Below are 26,066 nucleotides of genomic sequence, written 5' to 3'. Positions count from 1 at the left end.
ATTTTTTGTGCACTCTTTTTTTTTGGACTATTATAATTTTTATACACATAATTCATATATTTATAATGGATTTAAGACTGAACAATTGCACCTGGGACAAAAAAATAATAATTCAAATTAAACGTAAAAACCAGTTGAACATCAAGTTTCCAATACAGTTTTAATGTAATCTCCGTATAATAAAATAAAATATGTAGGCCTAAAACAAACACTGCTGTGAGCTACAGCACGCTATATAGAGTTCAAAGAGAGAGGGAGTTGAGTAGAGTTAAATGGGAGGGAGTTGAGCGTACGACCAGTCGCTGTAAACTTTCTATCACTTTCTAATAGAGTTAGTTTAGTTTGAGCTGAAATCAGGGGAAATGGCGCGGCGGGGCTGCTGTGCCACGTCTTGTTACACGACAAAAACCAAATCAAGTCCATTAAACTCTTTCCTATTTGTTTTTATTTCTTTTATAAGTCTTAATCCTTTAATCGCCGAAGCTGGTCTGTACACCGCATCGGATCAGATTATTATTTTATCACCGAAGAATGTGGACTCCGTGCTTCTTAACTCCACTGCGGCTGTTCTAGTGGAGTTTTACGCGACCTGGTGCGGACACTGCGTCGCGTTCTCACCCACCTGGAAAAACCTCGCCAGAGATATTAAAGGTAAGTATTTCTCATATTTACACATCATGAAGATGCGCTACTGTCGCACAGTATTAACTGTTTGTGTCCTGCAGCGTCAATGCAAAACAATTGGACTTCCGTTACAGTATAATTTACCATAGGTAGCCGGTTTAATAGGAATTAACATATGGCTAACGTCACTACACTAGCACTGTGGTATTGTAATTGGTATTTATTTCCACTTTTGTCATGAAGGATAGGCTACTTAACGTATATTTATTGCGAATTTACATGAGTTGTAAGTGATTTTGGTACCTTAGTGATTTTTGTAAGGGGTTTTATTCTAACTCGGACGCAATTAAACATATTGAATTCTGTGCAAACTGTTTGCAGCAAACTTAAAGTGACTATTTTACCTACAGATGAGTTTTATTTATGGACAGTTAATAGTTAGAAACTAAGAGCCAACTGGGAAAAGCTGTTAGACAGCTAACAAGGTTAAATAATAGTGAGCTGTCTTCTTTGTATTGAAATATACACATAAACAAACAAAGTTTACCTGAGCTGCTCACCAAAAAAAAAAAAAAAAAACTAGTGAACGGCCTGTCAAGTGAGCTTCCAAACTATTAAGTCTAAATAGTGAGTTACCTACCATGTCAGCTTATTCTGTCAATGAAATATTGAGCTGTCTACTTGGGCAACATATGGACATCATCTGTGTAGGCAGTTCATTTAGGTTTTGAGATACGACTAGTTTAAAGCGCCTGTATCTTTTCCTCTTCTATTGCTCTAAGCTTGAGGTTTTTGAGTTGCCTAATCTAGGTTGACATTATCATTGTTCATCAAAAACACACTCTTTTGACACCTGGAAGTCCCCTTTGTGAAAGGTTAATGGAGCATATGCTGAGAATGTGAACACAGTATCTTCAGTGGTGATCAGAAAATCTGCTTTGGTCTTATTGTTCCAGATGCTATTTGACATGGTGTTGATGTTGTATTTGCACAGAAAGATGTTTGATGTTTTTAACCACAGACTCCTTACTGTCATAACACAGACTTTTTTTTAAACTTAGCAACATGCAACTGAAATCCGTTTGCAAAAACACTACTGTTCCCATTGATTCTGTATCATAAACTCTGCATTGTGTATTTTGTTGCTGTTGTAGAATGGAAACCTGCTGTTGATCTGGCTGCTATTGATTGTGCTGATGAAAGCAACAGAAAAGTGTGCACCAATTTCGGCATCACAGGATTTCCCTCTCTGAAGGTAGTGTGCAATTTAGAGACCATGCAGTTATTGTTGCTTTTGTGGTTGTTTATCGTTATAGTTCAGTGTTGGTTTTCCAGTAGGGAAGAAAAACCCACAAATGTTTTTAATTTCTCACTCATATAGCAAGCAATGTGAATTTAATGGAAACTTTTCCTCCTAAGAATCAAACCCTAGTAATTTCACCTCTAGATTTTCAGAAGAGATCTCAATAATTTGTGATGAGATTCTACAATTACATGTCTGAGATTTTAATATGAATGGAAACATTGTAATCTATTGTTCAAAAGTTTGGGTTCTTAATGTTTGTTTTTGTTCACCAAGGATGCATTAAATTGATCAATGACTGTAAATACATTTATTTATACAAAAGATTTGTATTCAAAATAAGTTAATTCTCTTACTTAAAGAGTCCTCTAAAATAGTTGTGTTTTCCACAAAAATACTAAGCGGCACAACTGTTTTTTGTTGTGGTTGTTTTTTACATTGATGATAATGATAATAATGTTTCTTGAGCAGCAAATCAGCATATTAGAATGATTTCTAAAGGATCATGTGACTCTGAAGACTGGGGTAATAGCTGTTGAAAATTCAACTTTGCCATCACTGGAATACTATACATTTTAAAATACATTAAAATAGAAAACCGTCATTTTAAATTGTAAACAATATACATTTTTTACTATATTTTTAATCAAATAAATGCAGCCTTGGTGAACACGAGAATCTTCTTTCAAAAACATGAACAAATCTTACCGAGATCAAACATTCAAGACAAAGTTAATACAGATTAAATATATTCTGAGCTCTTAAAAATGCTAGTAACATCTGAGCAATACAATTTTCTCTTCTGGATAACTTTATGTGTGGGATAAGCAGTATAAACATTTAATATAATCACTGTTAACTTTGTAAATGTTAAAAAAATGGAAAGAAAGAGAATAACACAACTTAAAAATGGAAGACTGCATTTATTGGGTCTTGTTCATGAGAAAATTGTGTACACTGTTCATAAAACCATTCTTATGTAAATTGTTGCTGCAGTGACAGTTGATTTACATGGAAATTCATTCTGCTTGTGTTTCATGACTGAGGCCCTCTGCAGAGCGCAATAGCTTGACCTGTGAGGTTTTTCCACACAGATGAATCCATTTTATTTCTGAATAACTTTTCTTTGTTCAGTCATGCACTATGGGTACAGGCTATGCTGAAGCCAGAGGGAAGAACTGATGGAACTGAATCTGTCAGTTCTTTGTCCATTTTCCTCATAAGCATTTAACTCACTGTTGCCAATCCTTGAATTATTGTATGTTCTAATTTTCCTTCAGGGAAACTCATCACCAGATGTTCCTTTACCATTTGGGTGTTTTTGTATCTGGATTTTGTTAGGCTAGTTTTGTGTTCTTGTCTTGTAAAATCAAGTGGACATTCTTATAAAGGGACAGAGTTAAATTCTTCCACAGCTTTGATATATTTTTAAGGGGGTAAAAGGAAGAGCTGTTGACTAAAGCTGTCAGTGAGGCTTTGCGGGCATGAAGCTAGTCTGAAGGGCTCAAGTAGCACTGTTACTGATCTCCCTTTGTCTTTCTCAGTTCTTCCCTGCTTATTCAAGCAGTGAGTCCAGGGGCCTGGAGCTCAGAGGTAAACATTTCTTTTTTTATTTCCAGTGTCCTTAAAGGAATAGTTCACCCAAAATGTTACTATTTCACTCATTGTTTATTCATGCTCATGTTGTTTCAAACCCATTTGACTTTCTTCCTTCTGTGGAACATGCAAGGAGAAATTTGTAAGGATTGTTGATGATGCTGTTAAAATTTTCTGTAATTTAAAAACGTATATAACTTGTGATTTACTTTACCTTTGTCTATATAAGAGCATGTTTTTTAATGTTCATATAGGATTTCCGAGGGATGTGAGAGGTCTTCGGCACTACATTATCGATAAGTTGGAGATGCACAACGAGGCTTGGCCGCCTGCTTGTCCACCTTTAGAAACTGCTAGGTCAGAACACAATGACCTAGTCACTTTTCAACTTCTATTTAAAAGCATATCTTCATTTTAATCTCCACTTTAAATCTTAAAGGTTTGGATGTCAACCTTTTAGCATCTGTTTGCTGATTTAATGGTCCTGTAAAGTAAATAATGCTTGCATGTAATGGTCAGCGAGCATCTAGGTTTTGTTTGCTTTTAGTCGATGCTGCAGTGCAAAAGTTTGCTCAGATAGGAAAGGAAAATGACAAGATATAAACTTGATTTGTATCTTGTTTCTCTGTTTTGGTGTCATCTGTCAAATCATTGCAGGAAATGCCAAGAAAAGCTTTTTGTCCCTTGAGAGCCCAAAAATAAAGAGAGCAAAGAAATTTTAGAAATAGTTTAGGCAGGAGTGTTTTTATCAATTTCAGAAAGAAATTCCATCATAGTTAAAGAAGGTTTTAGTTCAAGGCTCAAGATTCTTTTAGTAAACTCCCTAGGAAATGAGAAAACTATACAGAAAAACCATGTACTATGTAATTTTTTTTTTCATTGTTTGCATTACATTATCTTAACTTTATTTTAATTGAATCTTTTTTCCTCTCCAAAGTGAGGCAGAGATAGACAACTTCTTTCAGATCAACAATGTGAAGCTCCTCGCTCTTGTGTTTGAGAGTAAAGACTCCTACGTTGGGAGAGAGGTGAGATCAGTTTACACAAGGTTCATTTAAAGTAATAATTCGCACAAAAATGAAAATTTTGCAATTTATTCAACATTTTTTTCCAAGCCTGAATTCCTTTCATGGAACACAAAACATTTACATTTATTTACATTTTAGATATACACTGTCACTTTTTTTTTTTTTTTTATTTTTTTTTAGGTGACATTGGATTTATTGCAGTATGAAAACATAGCTGTGCGCAGGGTTTTGGACACAGAGACGAGTTTGGTGTCCAGGTTTGGTGTGACCGATTTTCCTTCATGTTACCTGTACAACTCATCCAGACATATCTCTAGACTCAAAGTGTAAGTGCAACATTTCCTTCATACAGCCCTACAGCAGCTATAGAGAATGTTTTCATAAGACAAACAAGAGAAGTATTTGGGATGTTTGAAAACTAATACTAAACTTAAGCTAATCCCTATCACTTTTAATAAACCCCATACTTAAAAAGATCATATTAAAGAATTAAACTTAAGGTTGCTTTTACTTTTTGATGAGACTTAGATTTTGAAGCATCTGAAAAAATTCCATAGAGTTGTATTGTAGGGACAAAAATTACACGGGTCACCTTTAATCCCTCTTTCACAATTTATTGGCATGAGCTAAACCCTGAGGTATTTTACTCTTAGAGTCTTATAATTAAGCATTTAGCATTTGCCTGATCTCGTCTTCTCAGTTTTATGACCATTAGCCACTGCAGGAAGAATAATGCAACATCTGGCCACGTTAATGAGACAACAGAATTTTAATACATGCAGTTATTCAAGATCACAGAGCTTTCATAATCATTTCTAACCGGGAGCATAAACCAGAGGTCTGCTTGCTTTGTTATGCTTATTTGAGAAAAATAAGTTGGCACGGGTGTGGGGCCCTTTAGATGACAAATGCAAAAGAGAGATGATTTATGGTTGGTTTATGTAGTTTCCGTCCTCCTTGATGGTGTGCATGTGTGTGTTGAGGGGGGTTTTAATTTTCGATGCCGAAACAATGGTGCTCCTTTCCTGGGTTTCACCTGCCAAGCAGTCCCTGCTCTGCAGAGCAACAGATGGCGTCCCGTCAGGTCTGAATGCGTGATTGATCCTGTGTAGCATGCACAAAATCATAAACACACACACTATCTCCACCATCTCAGGTCCTTGTGGTCTCAGAAGCGTGCCGTCAGACCCTGGGGACCTCAAGCTTCACCCCATCTCTCCGGTGAGGGTTGATTGAAGCTTGGATAGATGAGGGAGTGTGTGTCCTCCTGTGCTGGAGACACAGGAATGACAGTGGTGTTTATTGTTTGATTTGCCAGGGTTAGTGAAGAGAGTAATGATCGGTGATGACATCTCATCAGCACACCACGCCCACCATCTGTTCATCTGAGGAAGAAAGATAAATGGATGATAGTGGAAAACTAGAGAAGAGAGACGTTTGAGTCACCTCACTTGTTTTAAGCAGCCATAAGTGCAATGCCTTCCCAGACATGCATTTAATATTTTTGCAATAATGGAATGTTTTAATACTATGAACTTCTAGATTTGTTAAAAAAAAAGGTTTGAATTACGAGGTTAGCATATTTTTGAATTGACAATGAGGCAAAGTTACACTTCTGTTAATCAGTCAAACAAGGGCACTCTTTTTCAGCCCTCCTTGTTATGAGTATTTCTGTCAAATTCAAAATATGAACTAAACAACAAATCTCAAAATGTTCAAACGTCAGCTGATGAATCTGCCTGGACAATATATTAATCTCTTTGGTCACAAATTAAATGATTTCTATCAATTTCTGTCTATAACTCTACTTCCAGCCCTAACTCAAAAGCTGTCCAAATGTAAATATTGTCAATATAATGCATTTGATAAAGAATGTATTTCATGAACCAATATGTTCTGTATGTATGTAGTTTCACTGCATGCTTTTGCCATGACGGATGCACTAGTTCATATTTCATCTGCTGTTTTATCAGTTCTGTGTATTCTGTGTATTTGGTAGGTATATTTGGATGCAGAGTAACTGTCTCAACCCTAATTCTGACTCTAATCCAGACCCGAACCTTAACCCTAATTCTTCTTTTAATTCCTGTCTCAAACTGAACTGATTTAATAAACAGTAGCTCTGTAAAACAAGGACTCTGAGCTCTCCTGGAGTCTGGCAGACATGACACTTTACTCCACTCCACATTATATTTGTCACATGTCACATACTTGAGATTTATATTTAGTAGTTGTGCGGGCCCTCACTCCTCTTTCTCCTCCTCCATCAGACTCAAGGAAGCTCGTACCTTTTACTCTTACGCCCTGCAGAGTTTGCCTGGGGTAGTGCGGACTGGCAAACCCCAGATTCCCATCACTGATCTTCTCAAGAACTCAACTCTACAGGAATGGAGGAAGTTTAACAAGTTAGTGCACACAAACTGACAGAGTTATTTTATATATTAATGCCTCATTTCAATTCAGTGCATTCCTGTAACTCAAACAGGATAGATAACTTTAGGGGAAGTCATGGCCTAATGGTTAGAGGGTTGGACTCCCAATCGAAGGGTTGTGGGTTCTAGTCTCGGGCCGGACGGAATTGTGGGTGGGGGTAGTGCATGAACAGCTCTCTCTCCACCTTCAATACCACGACTTAGGTGCCCTTGAGCAAGGCACTGAACCCCCAACTGCTCCCCGGGCGCCGCAGCATAAATGGCTGCCCACTGCTCCGGGTGTGTGTTCACAGTGTGTGTGTGTGTGTGTTCACTGCTCTGTGTGTGTGCATTTTCGGATGGGTTAAATGCAGAGCACAAATTCTGAGTATGGGTCACCATACTTGGCTGAATGTCACCTCACTTTTTTCTTTTTTTTTTTTTTTTAAGATATAAGCATCTGCCAAATGCATATATAAATGCAAGTAATATAACAATTATTTACTTAAGATAAATGCACTGAAATGTTAGAGCATTCCAATTTTGCTGATATTTTTATTAAGTCTTATTATTTAATATTTAAATAAATAAAGGCATACTTAAACATGTATTATGTTTTATTTGTTAAGTGTCATAGAATGTAAAAAAACGTTTTGTACAAGAATGATCTATTATAGTTGAAGTCTTACCAAAATTGTTGACTGAATCATGTGGACTCTTTCAAGGTTGTCTTTCATGAATAAATGGTGCACACTTATATTCCTACATATATTTTTGTGTGTTTGTTCCTATAGGACGCGTGTGTATATGTCTGATTTGGAATCAGCGCTGCATTACTCTCTGCGTGTAGAGCTGTCTGGACACACCAGCATCAGTGGAAATGATCTGACTGCACTCAAAAAGTACATAAATGTACTGGCAAAGGTGATCACGTCAATACACACACACACACACACACACTCAAAACATTTACTTGAATTATTTTATATCATGGCATTATATCATATATATCAGCCTAGTCAGTTCACAGAACAAACCACTAGAGGGAGATACATTGAACATTTCAATCCAAGATGTGTTTCAAGCATGAACTTAGAGATGTTCAGTGTTTGTTGAAAGATATTAGAGATCAGTCAAGTTTTAGAAAGTATAAAATATGGTCATGGTGAAAATATATCCGGATGAAATTATATCAGGACTTATGACAAACATGCTACAGCAGTTGCTGAAATAGTTACACATCAGGATTTTATAAAACTGCTTATTTCTGACATTTAAGGATACATCCCAGACATTCCTGTTGACTGCTGTGATGTTCTGCTCCATCACATTATTTTTCATATTCTTTTCAAACCACTGATCAAAGGGCTGAAGAAGAATTTCAAAGGACTTGTTTAACTAATGTTTTTACAACATTCTTTTTTTTATTAAATGAAAATGATTAAGGCTGGGATTTCTTTTCTTTAAAACATGCAATGCATATGAAAAGCTGAATTAATTAAATTATTTAACTTAATAATATTTCCTTGTTTATAATGTTTTTTTTATGTGGGTGAAATTTGACTTCAATATTTTTGACAATATTTTGAGATGCATTCATTTCTTTGTATGCTCTCTACTGACCCATTCTCTACTGGACCAGACGCGTGCCACAGATCTGTTTGATGAGGTCTGAGACAATGACCTTTCGCTGGCTTTGTGTCTGTCCAGCGTAGCACTGCCAATCTCACTGATTATTTAGGGCTCTCTGGGGAAGGTCTACGCAGATGCCTGGAGGAGTGGCAGGGGCCCTGGGCAGGCCTCACATTAACTGTGGTTACTTTTGTCAGTATTCCCAGCTCCCTCTGGTATTCCAGCCTTAGCTGGGCCTCTTCAGAGTGTCCTTGCTGTTTTTAGCTTGCTCTTTTGAGCTGCCTTGTTAAACAGACACGCAGGCTGCATTAATTGACACACTGTGAAGAGGAAGTGTTTAACCCCACTAAAGCAAAGCATGGAGAGATTAATGGTGGCACGGAGGAACAAGCACACACACACACACACACACATACACACAAACACACTCCGTGTTCTGAGTTGAAGATCTATACAGTGGCTTGAATACTAAACTCAGTTCGTTTGCTTATAGGTTTTGATGCTTTAGATTAAGATGCTTAGAATGCAGGCAGACTGGTCTAATAGGATAATCCTGTGAATCTCACAACCTGCCCCCCTCATCCTGAACCTCCTCCACCAGGTGACCCAGGACTTTTCTGTGCCCATAGACCAAAAAATAGACATATATGTATGTACACTACAATTTTTTTTTTTTTTTTAAACAGTCTCTTATGCTCACCAAGGCTGCATTAATTTTGTTTGAAAATACAGTAAAAAAAAATTAAACATACAAACAATATTTTGAAATATTACAATTGAATTTATTCTAATATAAATATATCCATACAATTTGTTATTCATATATATATATATATATATATATATATATATATATATATATATATATATATATATATATATATATATATATATATATATGAATATGAATACAATTTTTTTTTTTATGTTGAGATTTTAAGCTCCGTCAGATACCTTCATTATTTTTTAATTTATATAAATAGCACAGTATAGTATACATAGATATAGATACATATAGATTAGCATATATTCATTTAGAACAGTAAACATGTTCGCATACATAGTGTGTGTGTGTGTGTGTGTGTGTGTGTGATTTAACCTTAAATCTTAAATTATCTTAACATATCTGGGTTTGCAGCACAATCCAGATTTGTATGAATCAGAACTTGTATTTTAGGTTTAAAAGAGTGGATTTTGGAGACATGAGAGCATTACAAAGAGGTTTTAGGATTAGCCATCTTTATCCTGCTTTCTTAAAAGAGGCTTCCCGCCATGCAAGCGGTAGAGAATAAAATTTGAGGTCTAGATTCAACCATGACTCCATGTTTTATCTGAAGCCATGGTGTCCTCAATGACTGACTGTGCATTTCCTATTTTCATTCTAACAACCTTCAGAGACCCTGATGTTACTGAACAACTAGCACCTGCTGTTGGGTTGCGCTGTGATAAAAGGGAAACAGTTTAGATGGCTTTTACATGGCCCACTTGTATATGTGTCCCAGAGAGTGAGATTAAACCGGAGTTGTCTTCAGGGCTGGGCTGACAGATGCCTTCCCTTTTGAACCTCTGCAGAGAATGAGAGGCTGTGGTTTTCTCAAATGCTGATACTAATCGGATTGGAGATGACATATTGCTAGGGTGAAGTGGATTGTCATGGTTCGAATGGGAGGAAGAAGAGAGAGCGGGGGGGTGGGGGGCTGAAACAGTAAGGACAGTGATTGGAAAGGGCTGTTTGTGGTTAGTGATCTATATCCTTGCTTTCGTAGATGGAATATGCAGAGGCTACTGTATATACTCTCATACAACATGATTGACAGTATACTTTGGGAAAACCTGTCTGAATAACAGAGTGTCTTGAAAAGATAAACACTACAGCAGTCACAAAGTATTTAGACACTTAAGCAACTCTTAAAAATGTCTGAATTTCATTGCATTAGATGGCAAAGTATCTTGGCATCTGCAAACTAATGATTTTCTGAGCCATTCTTGCTGTTAACTTTGACAAACTGGTTTAATTTTAATGATGCGTGAAGTCAGTTCCCCTTAAGTTCTCATAGGTGTACGTAGTACATCACATTTAATTATAGGCATGTAACTTTTGACAACCAAATACAGTAACAGAACAATTTCTGAATAGTATGTCTGTGTTATCAGTAACACTGTACAATAAGGCTCAGGTCTTTAACATTATTTAATGCATTAGATTTCATTAACAAAGTAACTCTGTATTGACAATATCCATTTAAAACAAACTGCTTGAAACGTAAAAATTGTGTTTGTGATTTGAATTTCTCTGAATTAAATGCTACTTTCGATATATAATGCAATTGCATTCATACAACATACTGTTCAAAAGTTTGGGGTTGGAAAGTTTTTTTTTTTTTTTAATGCTCACTAAAACTGTAAAACGTTTTTTTTACCATAAAAATTGTATTATTGTTAAATATCATTGTAATATTGACATTATAAATGTATTTGCTATCACTTTTAATCTGTTAATCAAATTAATGCATCCTTTCAAAAACCAAAAAAAAACCGTACTAATCACCAAACCCTTAAACGATAGTATAAATTTTGCCCAAGTGTCTAAATACTTCGAAGGCACTGTATATCAAAGTGTGTGAGCCACAGCATTGTTTTCCTTTCTCAGTTTATACTTTTAGTTCTCCTTTAAAATATTAACTAGGTCAAATATTGAGTCTATTATGATTTGTCTGTTTACTTTTTCTTTGCAACTCTTAAAGAGACCTCGCAGTATGACGGAATGATTCCTGCTGCCAGAACCCCGGAGAGTTATTCACATCACCCTTGTTGTTTCGATTTGTAGAGATTCCGAGTTTTCACCTAGTTTTGAACAATGCCTTTTGTTTGAGCAATCTCAGATTACCCTCTTCAACACCCAGCTCTCTATTCAATGACACACACACACACACACACACACAGAGAAGGAGTAGATACTTTCTCCTTTTCCCACCTGTGCAGCTCTGATTAGCTTTTCGCCTTGGCTGCGTCCTCAATGGCTGAATCTCCCAGATTAAGGAAACAAATCAGAATGGAGTGGTGCATTGGGGTTAAGTAAATCTCTTCAAGGCCTTTTTAAGTGAGCTGAGTTTTAATAGAGATCCTGTTAGAGGGTGATGAATAGAAGGCAACGCCTTGCTAAACAGATGGCCACAGGAAAATTGAAAAGACGCAAGAGCACAAATCAAAGAAAGGTGCACCTCTGGGATCCAGTGGGGCCTCCCCACAAACACACACTCAGACACACAGGCCTTGGCCTGCGCTAATGTGGCTGTGTTTATGGAGCCGTGTTAGCGTTGGCTTTGTGGCCTCAGCTCAAACACAGAATTGTAAGGTCAGCACTGGCATCCATCCAGGGCCATTGAATCTGTCCATTCCCTCGTGCCACACAGCTCAGGCTGATCATTACTACACTGAGCTTCCAGAGACATACACACACAATCTTTAACTCTATTAATTTGAGTTCTTTCTTATTGGTGTAAGAAAAGAAGCGTTTACCAACAGTGTTGCTTTTTAATACTACAGAACAATGAAAACATATACTTTAAATATTATTATTTGTCATTCGTTCATTCATTAATTCTTTGTGTTCTTCATATCTTTCAGTATTTTTTTTTAGATAATAATAATAATAATAATAGATAAATTGGTCATTAATAATAATAGTAATAATTAAGTTTTTATTGGTTAATGTGTTTAATAATGTGTGTAAAATAATAATAATGGTGGTGTGATTGTTATTTGTTTTATTATTATTATCATTATTATAGAATAAATAATGCATTATTCAAAGCTGTTTTTAAACCATAGAAACAAAAAACACAATGTATTTGTTAATAGAATAATAATAATAATAATAATAATAAATTGACCAATCAATTAATAATAATAATAATAATAATTATTATTATATTTTTACTGTTTAATGTGGAATGAATAACAGTAATCACAATAAAGTCTTAATTATTATTGGTATTATTAATATTATTATTGTTAATAATTGTATAATTGTTAATGTGCCTTGAAACTCTATTTATCTTTAAAGGAGCATTTTCTCATTGCTCTCCCTGACTGTAAATCTTCAGAGCTTTGCAGTGTGCATTTTCAGCCACTTAGCGTCTTCTAGTAGCACATTAGCAAATCTAGTGATCTTACCATTTGACAACAGCTACTGGTGCTGCAGAAATAGCTGTCACGTTTATTAGGTTTAAAAGGACTCATGTAAATGATGAGCTGTTTTAGCCTAGCCTTGTCCCAAACACAAGTGCATGACTGTCTATGTGATTATGTGCTTTGTCTGTGTAGTATTTCCCAGGTCGTCCATCTGTAAAGAGTGCACTGAAGACCGTGGACAGCTGGTTACAACAACAGAAGGGGACAGAGATCAAATACAGTGATTTTAGAGACGTCCTGGACAACACTGCGCAGGTTAGACGAGCTTAACAGAACGTACATCTCCAGAAAGTGCTTTTGTTTTATTTATTTATTTTATTTTAGAGCTATAAATGATATTAGTAATGATAAATTAGAATTTTGACGACAACCAGACATTTGATATAGCAAACTACTTGATTTATTTAAAAAGGTCAATACCTTGACATAATCATTTCTCCACTTAGACTTGGGTCATCATGAGGTCAGTGTATTGGGATGCTGTCACTCATGTAAATTTATTAAAACATCAATTTGAACTGTTCAAGCCACTACAAGCACAATTTTAAGCCATGGCATTCAACACCATATGCAGCTTGCATTAAAATACCATATGGCTAAAATACCATATGGCTAAACGTGATGATGCACTATGGTTAAATGTTCAAATGTAGTCAAAAAAGAGATTCACTCAATGGTATAGTTCACCCTAAAACAGTTTTTGTTCATACAGGGAAAATCAGTGGCGTCCAAAATAAATTAAGCTGCACTGACTTTCATTTTTATGGACAAAAAACACATCTTACAAATATCATCTTGTGTGAGTAAAGTCAGTCAAAGAAAGTAAATGACAGAATAATTTTTTTTGTTGTTGTTGAACAAGGTTTTACAATGCTGTCAAGTTGCTGAAGCTTAGATGCCCACACACACAAACATACACAGAAGCAGTTAGTGACATCGTTAGCTTTTAGCCCCCCAGTCAATGAATCAATGAGGAAGTAGGAAGGCATCCTATAAGGAACCTGCTGTCATCAAGATCATCGCCTCTTATAGACACACCCACCAATCAACTGCTGAGTGACTCTGCACAGGAGACCGAGCAGTGGGAGGTCTGGATTAATTCCAAAACAGGCCAAAGGGTTTAATGCTGTCTGATATGGGCTTTTAATTATGCATGAAGTGAAATATGATTGAAAATGATCCCTGAAGAGATTTTACGGCTTCTAACAGTCATACCTGCTTTAACTGCAGTATCCACCTCACTTCATTTGAAGAGTGACTGAAAGGAAAATTGATTGTTTTCAATTGATTCTTGTTGTTTAAGTGAAACACAAGTCAATTGAGACCGTATGTCTGTATGTGTGTGTGTGCTTTTAGACGAGTGATGCAGTGTTGCCCGAGGGTGTACAGTGGGTGGGCTGCCAAGGATCTCAATCCCATTACCGTGGATACCCCTGCGCCTTTTGGACCCTCTTCCATGTGCTCACAGTGCAGGCTAAAGAAATGGGCTTCCCAGGTACTTTTAACATGCACAACGCCTCAACTAGACCGCAGTATTAGTTATTTAGTGAAAGCCCAGACTATGTTAAATGGCATTCGACACCCTTATTACTTCTGTAAAATGACATATTTCAGAGTGAAACAGAATATTAAATGAGAAAAAAAAAAGAGGCGAGACAATTTTATCTATTGGGAATTAATATTATTGTGAAAAGTGTCTGTTCTATACCAGAATTAGCAGTCATTTGTGAAAGACTGTGAAGTCAACATGGCCAAATAAGAAAGTTGATCAGTACATTTTTATGAAATAATGTTCTTTGTAGTATTGTGCACTGATGTTTACTATAAGATAAGAAACCGTGTTTCTGTAGCTCAAACAGTAGATTTGATTTGTATATAAAAACGTCTGCCAAATGCATAAATGTAAATTTGAGTATTAAGAAAGAGAAAAAGATCAATTGACTTCATGAAGTTTTAATGATTTTAAATAAAAAGCACCATCATCTTGCAGAAATGCAATGTGTTGGGAAAAACTAATCAATGAAACTATGTGTGCATGTTTTTGCTATAGACCTTACATATTCTGGGCTCATGTAAATGAAACGCTGTAAGTGGTCTAATGAAGCTTGGGTCTAGTTGACCTCAAGAGCGGCCATCAGCTGCCCTATGTTAACCTTCAAGGCCCTTTTGAGATGGATGAGCCCTGTCTATTATGTAAAGAAGGCCGACATGCATTTGTACTGGGCTGTGTGTGGCCGTCTGTGCATGCATATTTATGGTGCTTTTTGTTTCAAAATCTATCTTCACCCCATACAAATATACATGGAGTGTCATGTTCCAGGAAACCAGTGTGTCACTGTTATTGTTAGGCCTTGTTTTGCTGCTGGAAAAGTAATTGTGTTTAGGTAGAAGAGAGGGATTTGTTTAGATTATTGGAATCTGAAGGGTTAACATAAAACCCAGTGAACACCGCTTCTCCACTCACACTTAATCCAGCAGATTATAGTGGGCGGAAGAGAAGTGGAGGGGGCGTCTGCATGTGGATGCATGTTTGTGTTTGTGTGAGCGGGTGGGGAGGGGGGTGGGGGGGTCATGTAACCTGCAGATGGAAGGTCAGGGACGGGGGGGGTCCATCTGTCTACTGGCAATGCTCTTCTTTATTTCTGTTTAGCTGGTGGACATAATTCAGTGTACTAACTACAACACCAAACTAACTTCTAAAAGAGAAGTTTTTGAGAGAATAGATTCACAAGAATTAATGTAGGCTAATCTGGGGTCCAGAGGTTGGTTGGGTTAGTGGACTATTGTGTGTCTGAAAATGGTTGCAACATTTTCGGATTGTTTATGATTTGCTTGTGGAGATATACAGTTGAAGCTGCTATTGAGGAAATATGCCTTGTTAGTGGTTTTTCATTATTTATACTACAATAAGTGATTAATTTACTGTAATATCATAAGTATATAATATCATAAAATAAAATAATTATACTAATGCATGATATTATAATATATTGATGATTAAATATTTTTCATATGCTTCATACACCCAAAACTGTCAGTACTTTTCTTGCAATGATTTGTTTTCCTTTTTGCCCATTTTCTCTTTTCTTTCTTCTCTCTCTGTCTCTTGATCTCAGATCCTCAGGAAGTGTTGCAGGCGATGAGAGGTTATGTCAGCAGTTTTTTCGGGTGCAGGCCATGTGCAACTCACTTTGAGGCTATGGCCCAGGAGAGCATGGATCATGTGACCTCCCTGTCTGCCGCTGTCCTCTGGCTGTGGTCTCGCCACAACCGGGTCAACAACCGTCTGGCAGGTCGGTATTTTCAGTGTAAACGAATGTAAAGTTTTAAACAAATTATACAGTTATACAGTTGCCCCAAAGTATTTGGACAGTGTTGTTTTTTTTTCACTTAAAGTTGAAAGTACACGCTTCAATTTACTGCACTAAAAACATTTTTCTGAGCAATTTTTGTGATTACTTTTTAACCAGTTGGTGGCGTCAGGGTGATTTTTAGTTGATTATTTGAAGTCGGTTTCCCTCAGTCTCACACAGGCATCCTAGCAGAGTAACCATAGGTGTCATTTATCATGTTATCTATGTACATATGACTTGAAAGTGTCATACTATTTTTTTGTCTACATTTTGAACCGTATATCTACCACCTCATAATTAAAAATCTAATAAACCTTTTTCTTGACAGGCTTGTTTGTGCTATATTTCTGTACAAGGCCACTTGGTATGGTTTTTAAGTGTGTCCAAATACTTTTTGGGTGCCATAATAAACCAAGGATATCATTCAGTCTTGTCACTGCTGTCCATGGTATAGAGTAGAAGAAAAAAAGGGGGGAAACACCAGAAGTTTTTCTTCACCTTCAGAGGAGCCAGTGGAGCTTCTTCCCTTAAAATCCGTTTAATTCAACGATCCTCTGAGCAGACACCAGCTGTCCTGTTCCTTTCTATCTGTCTATCTCTGTATTTCTCTCTCCCTACACTGACATCCATCCCTTTTTCTATTTTTCACACCCTCTGTTCCATTTTACTTTATTTTATTTTGATGTTATACTCCTTTATTGTTCTGGTAGGAACATTTGTGTTTTTTAATCTTAAAATATTTGGTTAGAATTCCCTAGTAAAAGTGAACGGAGTTGACATTTCATAAATAAAATCTTAGTTCTTTCTGACAGGCTGTCAGCTCGCATGGCTGTTGTCCGTAAGGGCTATAAAAGGAGTTAGTTGCCTCTCTTCACACTTGCTTAATTCATTTGTTTGTCATCCTTTGATTTCGCCTGCCTCTTTAGCGTCTGTCCCTTTTTACCAACCATGAAGTCATGAATAATTGGACAAAAGTGTCCCCCATGTGTGTCCCCCCATGGCTCTTCTGTGTTCCCTGGTCTCCCCTCACTTCTGCTAATTAGGTCTCACTGTCTCTCAAGTCCCAGGAGAGTCATTCCAGCCGCTTGACAATTGATACTATAACAGTGTGTCCTGCCTGGGGCACACGGCCCTCTATTCCCCAGACGGCCGGGACAGCAGGTGGCACACGCTACGCCGCCAGCATCAAGCCTTCCTCTGATTTGTAATCTCTGGCCCAAGTAGCTTACACAAAGTGTGTGTGAGGTGGGTGGCACTGCCCCCTCCTCCTCCTTTGCCTTCTACCCTCCGACACCCTTTATTCCTCTCAGTTCCCAAGAGGGACCCTCCTCCTCCTGATCGTTAGCATCTTTAGTAGTTCCCTCCCTCCCACCTCACACACACACACACACACACAGCTAACCAGGCATAAATATTGGCCTATTAGTATCACTGCTGCACAATTAATTTAACTGGCATAAAGGCCCAGGCAACAAACTTTAGCCCAGCTCTGCTGCCACTTGTTGAGGGAGGAGATGTCTACGGAAGACAAATAAGTTTACCTTTGTGAAGCCGATTGGGGAGCTTCTTTATTTACACTCTTAATTCTATCCTGGTTTATTGCATACTTTGATGTATACTGCCCACAATTTATTTATTTTTTTATATATAGTATGAGAAATAGTATGCAGCATGTGATCTTGCAACATTGCTTGTTTAATTCAGCAAATGCTGTCAGTTTGTTTTCTCAGCAACAAATATTTTTTGTTATATATATTTCTTTTACCTAAACTCATTATTTGATCCATCTGCCAAAATTAAGGAAAAATTATAAAGTAACACGATGCAGGGGTGTTTTGTGTGGTTGCTAAGGTGTTCAGGGAAATTATTAAAGGGTTAATTCACCCAAAAATGAAAATTATGTCATTAATAACTTACTTTCATGTCTTTCCAAATACGTAGGACCTCCATTCATATTCGGATAACAGTTTAAGATATTTTAGATTTAGTCCGAGAGCTCTCAGTCCCTCCATTGAAGCTGTGTGTACGGTATACTGTCCATGTCCAGAAAGGTAAGAAAAACATCTTCAGTAGTCCATGTGATATCAGAGGGTCAAGTAGAATTAAACTTAATCTTAAACTGTGTTCTGAAGATGAACAGATGTCTTACAGGTTTGGAATGACATGAGGGTGAGTCATTAATGACATCGTTTTAATTTTTGGGTGAACTAACCCTTTAATGATGCTGCTATGTGGTTGCTACTTGCTGTGTACTGTGTGGTTGCTTGGGCATTGCTATGCTCTGCTACGGTATTCAGAGAGGTTTGCTAGGGCATTGCTGTGCAGTTGCCAAGATTAAGGAAGCAATGTTAGATGTGGTTGATACTTGCTGGGGCATTGCTATTTGTTGATAAGGTGCTCCGATAGGTTTTTAATTATGTACTATGTAGTTTGTGGTTGCTAGGTTGTTGCTATGTAGTTGTCAAAATTAAGGAAGCAATGTAAGATGTGGTTGATATGTGCTGGGGTTTTCTTTGTTGTTGCTAGGACATTGCTATACAATTGCTAAGGAAACATTCGTTTAGACTGTCCTGGTTTTAATGCAAGTAGAAAGCTCTTTTATGAAATTAGTTCACTTAAGGACTTAAGTAATGATTTTGTTTTTTTGTTTTTTTTTGAGTTTTTGCCATGAAAATAGCCTCAGATCCTGACATGGCATTGAATAAAATTTTACTACTACTGCTACATTTGCTGAGGTTTTTAATGTGTTGCTGTATAGCTACTACTTGTTAGAGTGTTTTGGATGATTGCTAGGACATTGCTATGTCGTTAATAAGGTATTCTGAGAGTCTTTTTAACAAATTGCTATGTGGTTACTACTTGCTGAGGTGTTCTGTGTGGTTGCTAGGGAATGTTATGTGCTTAATACAGTGTTCTGGGAGGTTCTAGTGAGTTTCTATGTAATTTTATTTTCTAGTTTGTTCTAGGTGTGTGCTAGGACGTTGCTATGTAATTGATCAGGTGTTTTGAGAGGTTTTTATTGAGTTGCTACAGTGTATGGTTGGTGATTGCAAAGGTGTTATAGGTGGTTGCTAGCATGTTTCTCTGCCGTTTTTAATGTGTTCTTATTATATTCTATATCTTATTATATTATATATTATATCTTATTATATTGGGCTCATTTAAAAAAAAAAAAAACTACCTACACTTTAGATTTGGGAAAACAATAATCTATTAATTAGTTGCTTATTATTAGCATTCATGTTACTAGCAAATTGGCTGTTTATTAGTATTTATAAGGCACATATTAATGACTTATTCTGCATGCTACCTACTACAACAACTACCTTACTATTAATAAGCAATAACTAGGAGTTTATTTTAGGACTCTGCTGAAAAGTATTCGTCAAATATGGCAAATCTCCGAATCTAAATTTGGAAGTTTTCTTTATTAACTGTAAGCCTTTTATTAGCTGCGAGAGTTTTCCTCGTTTATTCTAGTGAGTGCTTACATTCCTCCTGATGCGTATGTGTGCGCAGTGCTAGAACATCTGCCTGATCAGATCACACAAACGAAGCAGCGTTACCTGTACTCTTTCATTATCATTCTCGGTGATTTTAATAAAGTTAATCTCACCTGTGAACTGCCTATATACAGATAGCACATCACATGCCAACCAGGTACAGCAATATACTGAACCATTGCTACACAGTTTTAAAGGATGCATACCACTCTGTCCCCCGAGCGGCTCTGAGACTGTCTGATCACTGTTTGGTTCTTCTACTAGCCTACAAACAGAAACTTAAATCTGCTAAGCCTGTAGTAAGAACTGTAAAGAGATGGCCTAATGAAACAGAGTAGGATTTACAAGCCTGTTTCGACTGCACTTATTAAAGTGTTTTTGAGGCTGCAGCCATTGATCTGGATGAGCTCACAGACACCATGACATCCTACATCAGTTTCTGTGAGGACGTGTGTTCCCACCAGGGCCTATTTAACATTGACAAACCTTGGTTCCGTGCAAAACTCAAGATAAGCATAGCTGAAAGATGCTTCTCTGAAAAGCTGGAGAGAAAAAAAAACAGTTATCAAGCAATGACCCTACATGGAAGGGCCTAAAAGCCGCCCCCATCTACAAGACCCTATCCCCAGCACTGTGGAGAATCAATTTTTAGCCAATGGTTTTAGTTTTACTGATAACTGCAAATCCGATATAAGTAGACTGCAGCAGACTGTTAGGACAGCTGAAATGATAATTGGTTTTCACATGCCCAACCTTCAAGACTTGTACAACTTCAAAGTGAAGAAACGGGCAGGTAACATCATCACAGTCCCCTCTCACCCCGGCCTCCACCTGTAAGCAGACGTTGCAGGTCTCTGTGCACTTGAACATCTAGACATAAAAACATGCCATCTCCAGCTTAATCACCTAACACATAAATTACCACCTGTCTTCTGTAATTCATTTCGTAATTCTTTTGCCTCCCTCTCTCAAGTATTATGTAAATACATATACATATTTTTTTTTATACAGCTGTGTATACATTAAATATACATTGATCTTCTGTCCCAGATGTATACCACAGTATTATATTTTCCTTAGTCTTACTTACTTATTTAAATGTTCTTTCTGTTCTTAATCTCATGTTTGTATGTATGCTTATACCAAGAGCTCAAAACTTGGCAAAGAAAGCTCATTCTGATTCTGATTTTGTTAATAGTGAATATGTGCTTCCTAAAGTGTTAATATTAATACTTATAAGTATACACAATACACAATAGCGTTTAAAAAAAAATGACGATTGACTTTGTGCATTTGTCACACTGAAAATGGCAGTCAAGTCAGGCATTTCCATTGTGGGAGACATTTTTCATGCAGTTTAGGCTACTTTTATATGGGCATTGGTTGCATTATTTGCATACTACAAAATTAGTATTGTAGTATGCCATTCTAAACACAACTATTGCTCCGTCTTTTTTCCTCTGTCTCATCCTCTGGTTCTCTTAAAATGCTTTGTTTTGCATTTGTTTAGTCAATCCTCCAATCCTCCCTTTATCTGAACACAGGAGCCTTGCCCACATGTCGGCACTCCGATTCACTGACGCTTACTGGAACTGTCCTGCATGACGCGTCCTTCTCTATTCACATGCATGAATATTAATGCACCGCCCTGGCAAGCTGTGCATCAATGTTAACAGTGCTACAGCTGAAGTCACCTTTGTGCTGAAGGGCTCCATGATTAAAAGTAAGATCTTCCTAGGCATTGCATCACATCACAGCCATGCATAAAGACCCCTGGATTCCCCCAGACGCATATTAAAATTGATGTATCTCTTATGTAAAGTGCGTTATGCAGAGTACATCCACACATGCATATATACATCATATTAATCTACGTAAGAGATGGGGGAGGGATGTAAACTAAACGCTGCTGCCACCTCTTGTAGTGTCCCGACCACCCAGTGACATCCGCCACAAGCAATTTATTAGCGGATGCCTCCACCTGGGGTGGTGTTTAGGGGAGGGAGGAAAGGAAAATATCTAAAGGGAAAAAATAGTAATTCATTAGAGGGAGAGCTGCAGCCCAGAGGTGCTGGCTTTCATATTCAATTTGGAGATGGTGGCATGATCACAGGGGGTGTGAAGAGAAGGGGTCGCTGCGTGTGCGTTTGGATGGGGAGGGGTGTCTTGTTCACCCCAACCTCATCTATTATCTTCACGATCCTCCCTCTGGGAGTGCCCACAGGTCTATTGATCATGTCTTTAGAACTGCCACACACACACACACACACACACACACACACATACACACTCTGTTCACACAGCACCTCAAGGTTAGGCAAAATTTCTTTTCATTTCTTTTTTCCCATTTATTTTCTGATATGAATTTTACTGTAACCAATTAAAACAGATTTGAATCTACAAAATTTCAGATACTTTTATAAAACTAAATACTGATGTCAACATTTGAATATATGATCATATAATATATTAGGTAAATTAGAACATTGTGGGTAATTCTGAGAAAAGTGTTCTTCTCCAGGTATCTAATGTTAACCTGTCAACTCCGAATTGATTAATGTGTCATTTGGGCTTTTCCCACTAATAATTAATCTTTTTAAAATGGGTTCAAGCCTGTTTTAAGCCTAGTTTAAGAAATGTTTGAGACTTCCAATGGATTAGCAAGTGAATCTCATGAAAACATATAAATATATATTACAAAATTAATGCATTGTAATACATTTTAATAGAAATATGATGTTATTATGTACAAACGAAGCCTTTTAGGCTTTTGCCGTGTTTGCAGTTTCATAACAATCACATTTTTCCCTTAAATTGCTGATTTAATATATGCAATTTACTTTTGAGGTTTGTTATTTGTTATTCTCAATAATTGTTCTCATTTGATTCTTATTTCTTTAATTTTCCTGTATTAGAAACGAAAATGTCTAAATTTTACTTAAACCAGAATAAATTAAATGTTGTACAAAAGTACCATGATGCATACAGCAATATATAATTGCTGATATATTGTAGTTTTTTGTTTTACTGTAATGAGGATGACTGTTTATGAAATTATGAAACTCCTAAAAGCTGTTTTTCTTATCCCACACAGGAGAACTTAGTGAAGACCCCCATTTCCCTAAGATTCAGTGGCCGTCTCCGGAGTTGTGTCCCAGCTGTCATGGATTAAAAAAGACTGGTGAGCACCACTGGGACCAAAAGGAGGTGCTGACCTTCCTCCGACACTACTTTTCCTCAGCTCACATTCTGATGGACTACCTGCAGGACGAAACCCAAGCTCTCATCCATCAGAGGAACCGACTCACAGCAGCTCAGATGGAGAAAGAAGCCAGACGTGGGATGGAAAGGAAAGCTCGAGAGGTTCTAGACACCCGCCCTGCCGAAGAACCTCAAGAAGAAGAAGAAGAAGAGCAGCAGGAGGAGGAGGATGAAGAGGAAGAACAAGCAATGGAGGAGCAGACAGGTGACCCATACCCTGCAGGTTTAGAGAGAATGGGGGTGGCTGGAGCAGACAAGGCTGATAACCAGGCACCTTGGGAGAAGCCACAGCGGCCACAGTCCCAACGCAAACCAAAAATTGTGGGAATGAAACTACGGGAGCCCCAGGAAAACATAGTAGACCTGGACTTATTTGTGAAGCAACACTATAAAGCCAAAGCCCTTCGAGCTGCGGCCATATCCGGCATAGTGCGACAGAGAAGTCTGAAGAAGAAGGAGGATGTGGAAGACCTCCAGTTTGAGGGAGGCTGGAGGGTGAAGCGAGACCTGGGAAGCCAGGAAGAGAACCTTGGCGCCGGGGTCAGGATAGAGCCGTACCCCAGACCCCACAACAAGCACTGGATGTCCCTGCTCAGCGTGGGATTCTCCAGGCTGGATGTGAGCCTTTGTGTCCTGCTGTACCTCCTCTCCACCATGTGTCTGCTCGCCATGTACCTGTATTTCAAACTGAGGATAAAGCTGCGACGTGCTAAATTGTCTCTGCCCTAGAGCATCGCTCCAGTGCAAACTAATACTTTTGCAGAGGAATGACTAAATCTCACAATCTGTGGCTACTAGAGAAACCGTCAGCTTCAGCACCAAAGTATGCACAGAAATCGAGAGGTTATGAAGTACTGTTTTAAATTTTTGATGGTAATTAATGCCAAAGTGTTGTTTTAAAGACCCTTTGCCTTTGGTCTCTTTTTTTTTATTATTTTTTTTTTATACTCCTCCTGTGAGTTTCTTTGAAGCATCTGGCGATGGAAAAATGATAATCGTTATTGATGTCTTTTATTTGTTTATTTGACCACTCATTGAAGAATTATTCAACTTTTAGTGCACATAATTTTTAAAGGCACCAATCATTTTATATAGTTTAATTTATATAAAATACTTTAACACAAAAACAAAGCATCTTTTACACAACCATTTATTTAAAGTAAAATAATTAAAATACTTGAAATGCATATATTTTGGGGGAATTTGGACCCCAGTTAACACTTATTGTGGTTGTCATACCCTTCATTGATAGAGCTACAACTTTATGTCGGTTTACTCCATCTTAAATTTCACTGTGATCTCACGGCGACATTCTGAGCAAATATTATTTTTTCACAAAAATATTTTAAGATGTAAATTTGTACCTGAAACTATTACAGACATTAAGGTTTGCCCATTTGATAAGCAAGAATTAACATTCAAACTGTGTGGAGTGCTTTGCTGGTAAAATGATTAAACTTTTTCTTAAAACATCTTTTTAAAACTCCAATGTGTTTTCTGCCATGGAATAAGATTCATGACATTTGTGCATATTATATATCCAGTATTTTTAAAACCAATAGTTGGTGTGTGAGACAAACTAGTTTGACTGTAGTCAGTCAGATGAGTAAGCAAATGTTGGAATACACTACAATTTTTGTTCAAATTTTTGGCCTAATTTACAGTCTAGAATCAACAATAGTGTTGTCTAAAGTCCGAGGCGGTCTGCAAATTTTGGCCAGTCTGGAGTTAACAGAAAATTGCATACTGTATGATAGATTCACATTAAGATTCCAATCATGTTTGATATTTTGGTTCAATTTTAGAACATGTGTTGTTTTATGTTATAATTTCGCATTTTTCCTCTGTAACTATTTACAAAGTCACCAAGTATATGATGCCTAGTGTTTCAAAAAATGTTCAGAAAGTGAACAATGTAGTGTATTCCAGCCTTTAGTTTTAGACCGTCCCTGAAGATTTGACAAATTTCTCAATCGAACCTCTGAACCACTGTATCATCAGTTCCATCAGTGTAACATCTTACTTCACTTCTGAAGCCTGAGCATCATTCACCCTATCAGTGTCCTCAATGCCATATGCGGAGCTCATGTGTTGTGTTTAAGGGTGTCTGGGCCCACGGGTGGAAGAACAAGCCTGTTGCCATCTGGTCTGTTTTGCTAGCTAAATCCTAACAATTTCATTGGGATTATAGCAAGTGAGTAATCCTGCTTTCCGTTGGGTGTGCGGGAGATTACCACGGGGATTAGCCCCCACCGATAATAAACTTTATTAAAACGCAATCGGCTTTCAAGGCCTCTTCCCATACACACTTGGAAGTTGGCTGTGCCCGGGAGGGGGTTGTGACCCCAGGGAGAGAGGATCTGAAGAGAAGCGCTGGAAGACAAGGTTTTGAAGTGTTCCAGATTACAGGCTCATCTGAAGGACACCATCGCTTGATCTTGAGCTTTAGGGTTTTCGTGGAAATCTGAGATTCAGCCATTAGTCCCACATCTCTATCTGCTCATCACATTTTTTTTTTCCTTCACTAGATGTACTTTTAAACCTTTGTGTAGACAGTGTTGAGCGTTTGAAAACTTTATTGAAAAGAAAAGCTCTGAAGTTCAAGGCTTCTAGCAGAGGACAAAGAGAAAGAGTATAGATCACATGATCAAAAAATGAGTATAGATCATATGTTCAAAAACTTAATTTTCTTTTGCCATGAGAACAATGGAACAAAAGCTACATCCCCAGCCGCCAACCAAAAGCGGCAGAAAGCATGGGGGAAACATCACCTTGCATTGCTGGTGTTGGGTTCCATAAATTAGACAATGCTGGGTTTTATTGCTGAGGCCCTCCAACATGTACTTTGCATGTTTATGGCCTATCACATACTGGTATTAAAATGTTGGACAGGTTTGATACCTCTGCTGTCATACCACTCTGATTTTAATAATATAGTAAAGCTTCTGCCATGAGTGTGTACGCACACTGAGAGTGAATTAATTCTGTGAAGAGAGGGAAAAGGGTTAATATATGGTTCTGTTATTGTAGCTCATTTGTACTCTGACCGCTGAATGTTACATCTAGCCCTAAAACAGAAGCCAAACAGATCAATCTCATTTTACTACCTTCAGTCCTCCCCTAGTCCATAATGCATAATGTGAGATCTAGCCCTCATTCTC

At 37.5% G+C, this 26,066-nt stretch overlaps 1 protein-coding gene across 1 annotated transcript; it reads left to right on the top strand.

The window, feature by feature from the left end:
• The first annotated feature begins 282 nt into the window (after nt 1-282).
• On the top strand, nt 283-24,379 carry LOC113098058 (sulfhydryl oxidase 1-like). The gene is made up of 12 exons (XM_026263038.1): nt 283-651; nt 1,779-1,879; nt 3,472-3,520; nt 3,778-3,880; nt 4,461-4,551; nt 4,732-4,877; nt 6,822-6,956; nt 7,757-7,886; nt 12,921-13,043; nt 14,145-14,283; nt 15,905-16,081; nt 22,739-24,379. Exons 1-12 carry the CDS (start codon nt 363-365, stop codon nt 23,632-23,634), a joined length of 2,379 nt encoding a protein of 792 aa, XP_026118823.1. The 5' UTR covers nt 283-362; the 3' UTR covers nt 23,635-24,379.
• Nucleotides 24,380-26,066: the final 1,687 nt, after the last annotated feature.

This window comes from Carassius auratus, unplaced genomic scaffold, assembly GCF_003368295.1.
Source record: "Carassius auratus strain Wakin unplaced genomic scaffold, ASM336829v1 scaf_tig00216407, whole genome shotgun sequence".
In the NCBI taxonomy this organism is placed as follows: Eukaryota; Metazoa; Chordata; class Actinopteri; order Cypriniformes; family Cyprinidae; genus Carassius; species Carassius auratus.
This window is presented reverse-complemented; position numbering and strand designations above follow the sequence as displayed.

Excerpts from the sequence above, each read along its gene's own strand:
- LOC113098058 (XM_026263038.1), top strand. The coding sequence starts at position 363 with ATGGCGCGGCGGGGCTGCTGTGCCACGTCTTGTTACACGACAAAAACC. Across the intron at positions 6,957-7,756 it reads GAATGGAGGAAGTTTAACAA|GACGCGTGTGTATATGTCTG; the intron begins GTTAGTGCACAC and ends TTGTTCCTATAG. Across the intron at positions 14,284-15,904 it reads TAAAGAAATGGGCTTCCCAG|ATCCTCAGGAAGTGTTGCAG; the intron begins GTACTTTTAACA and ends TCTTGATCTCAG.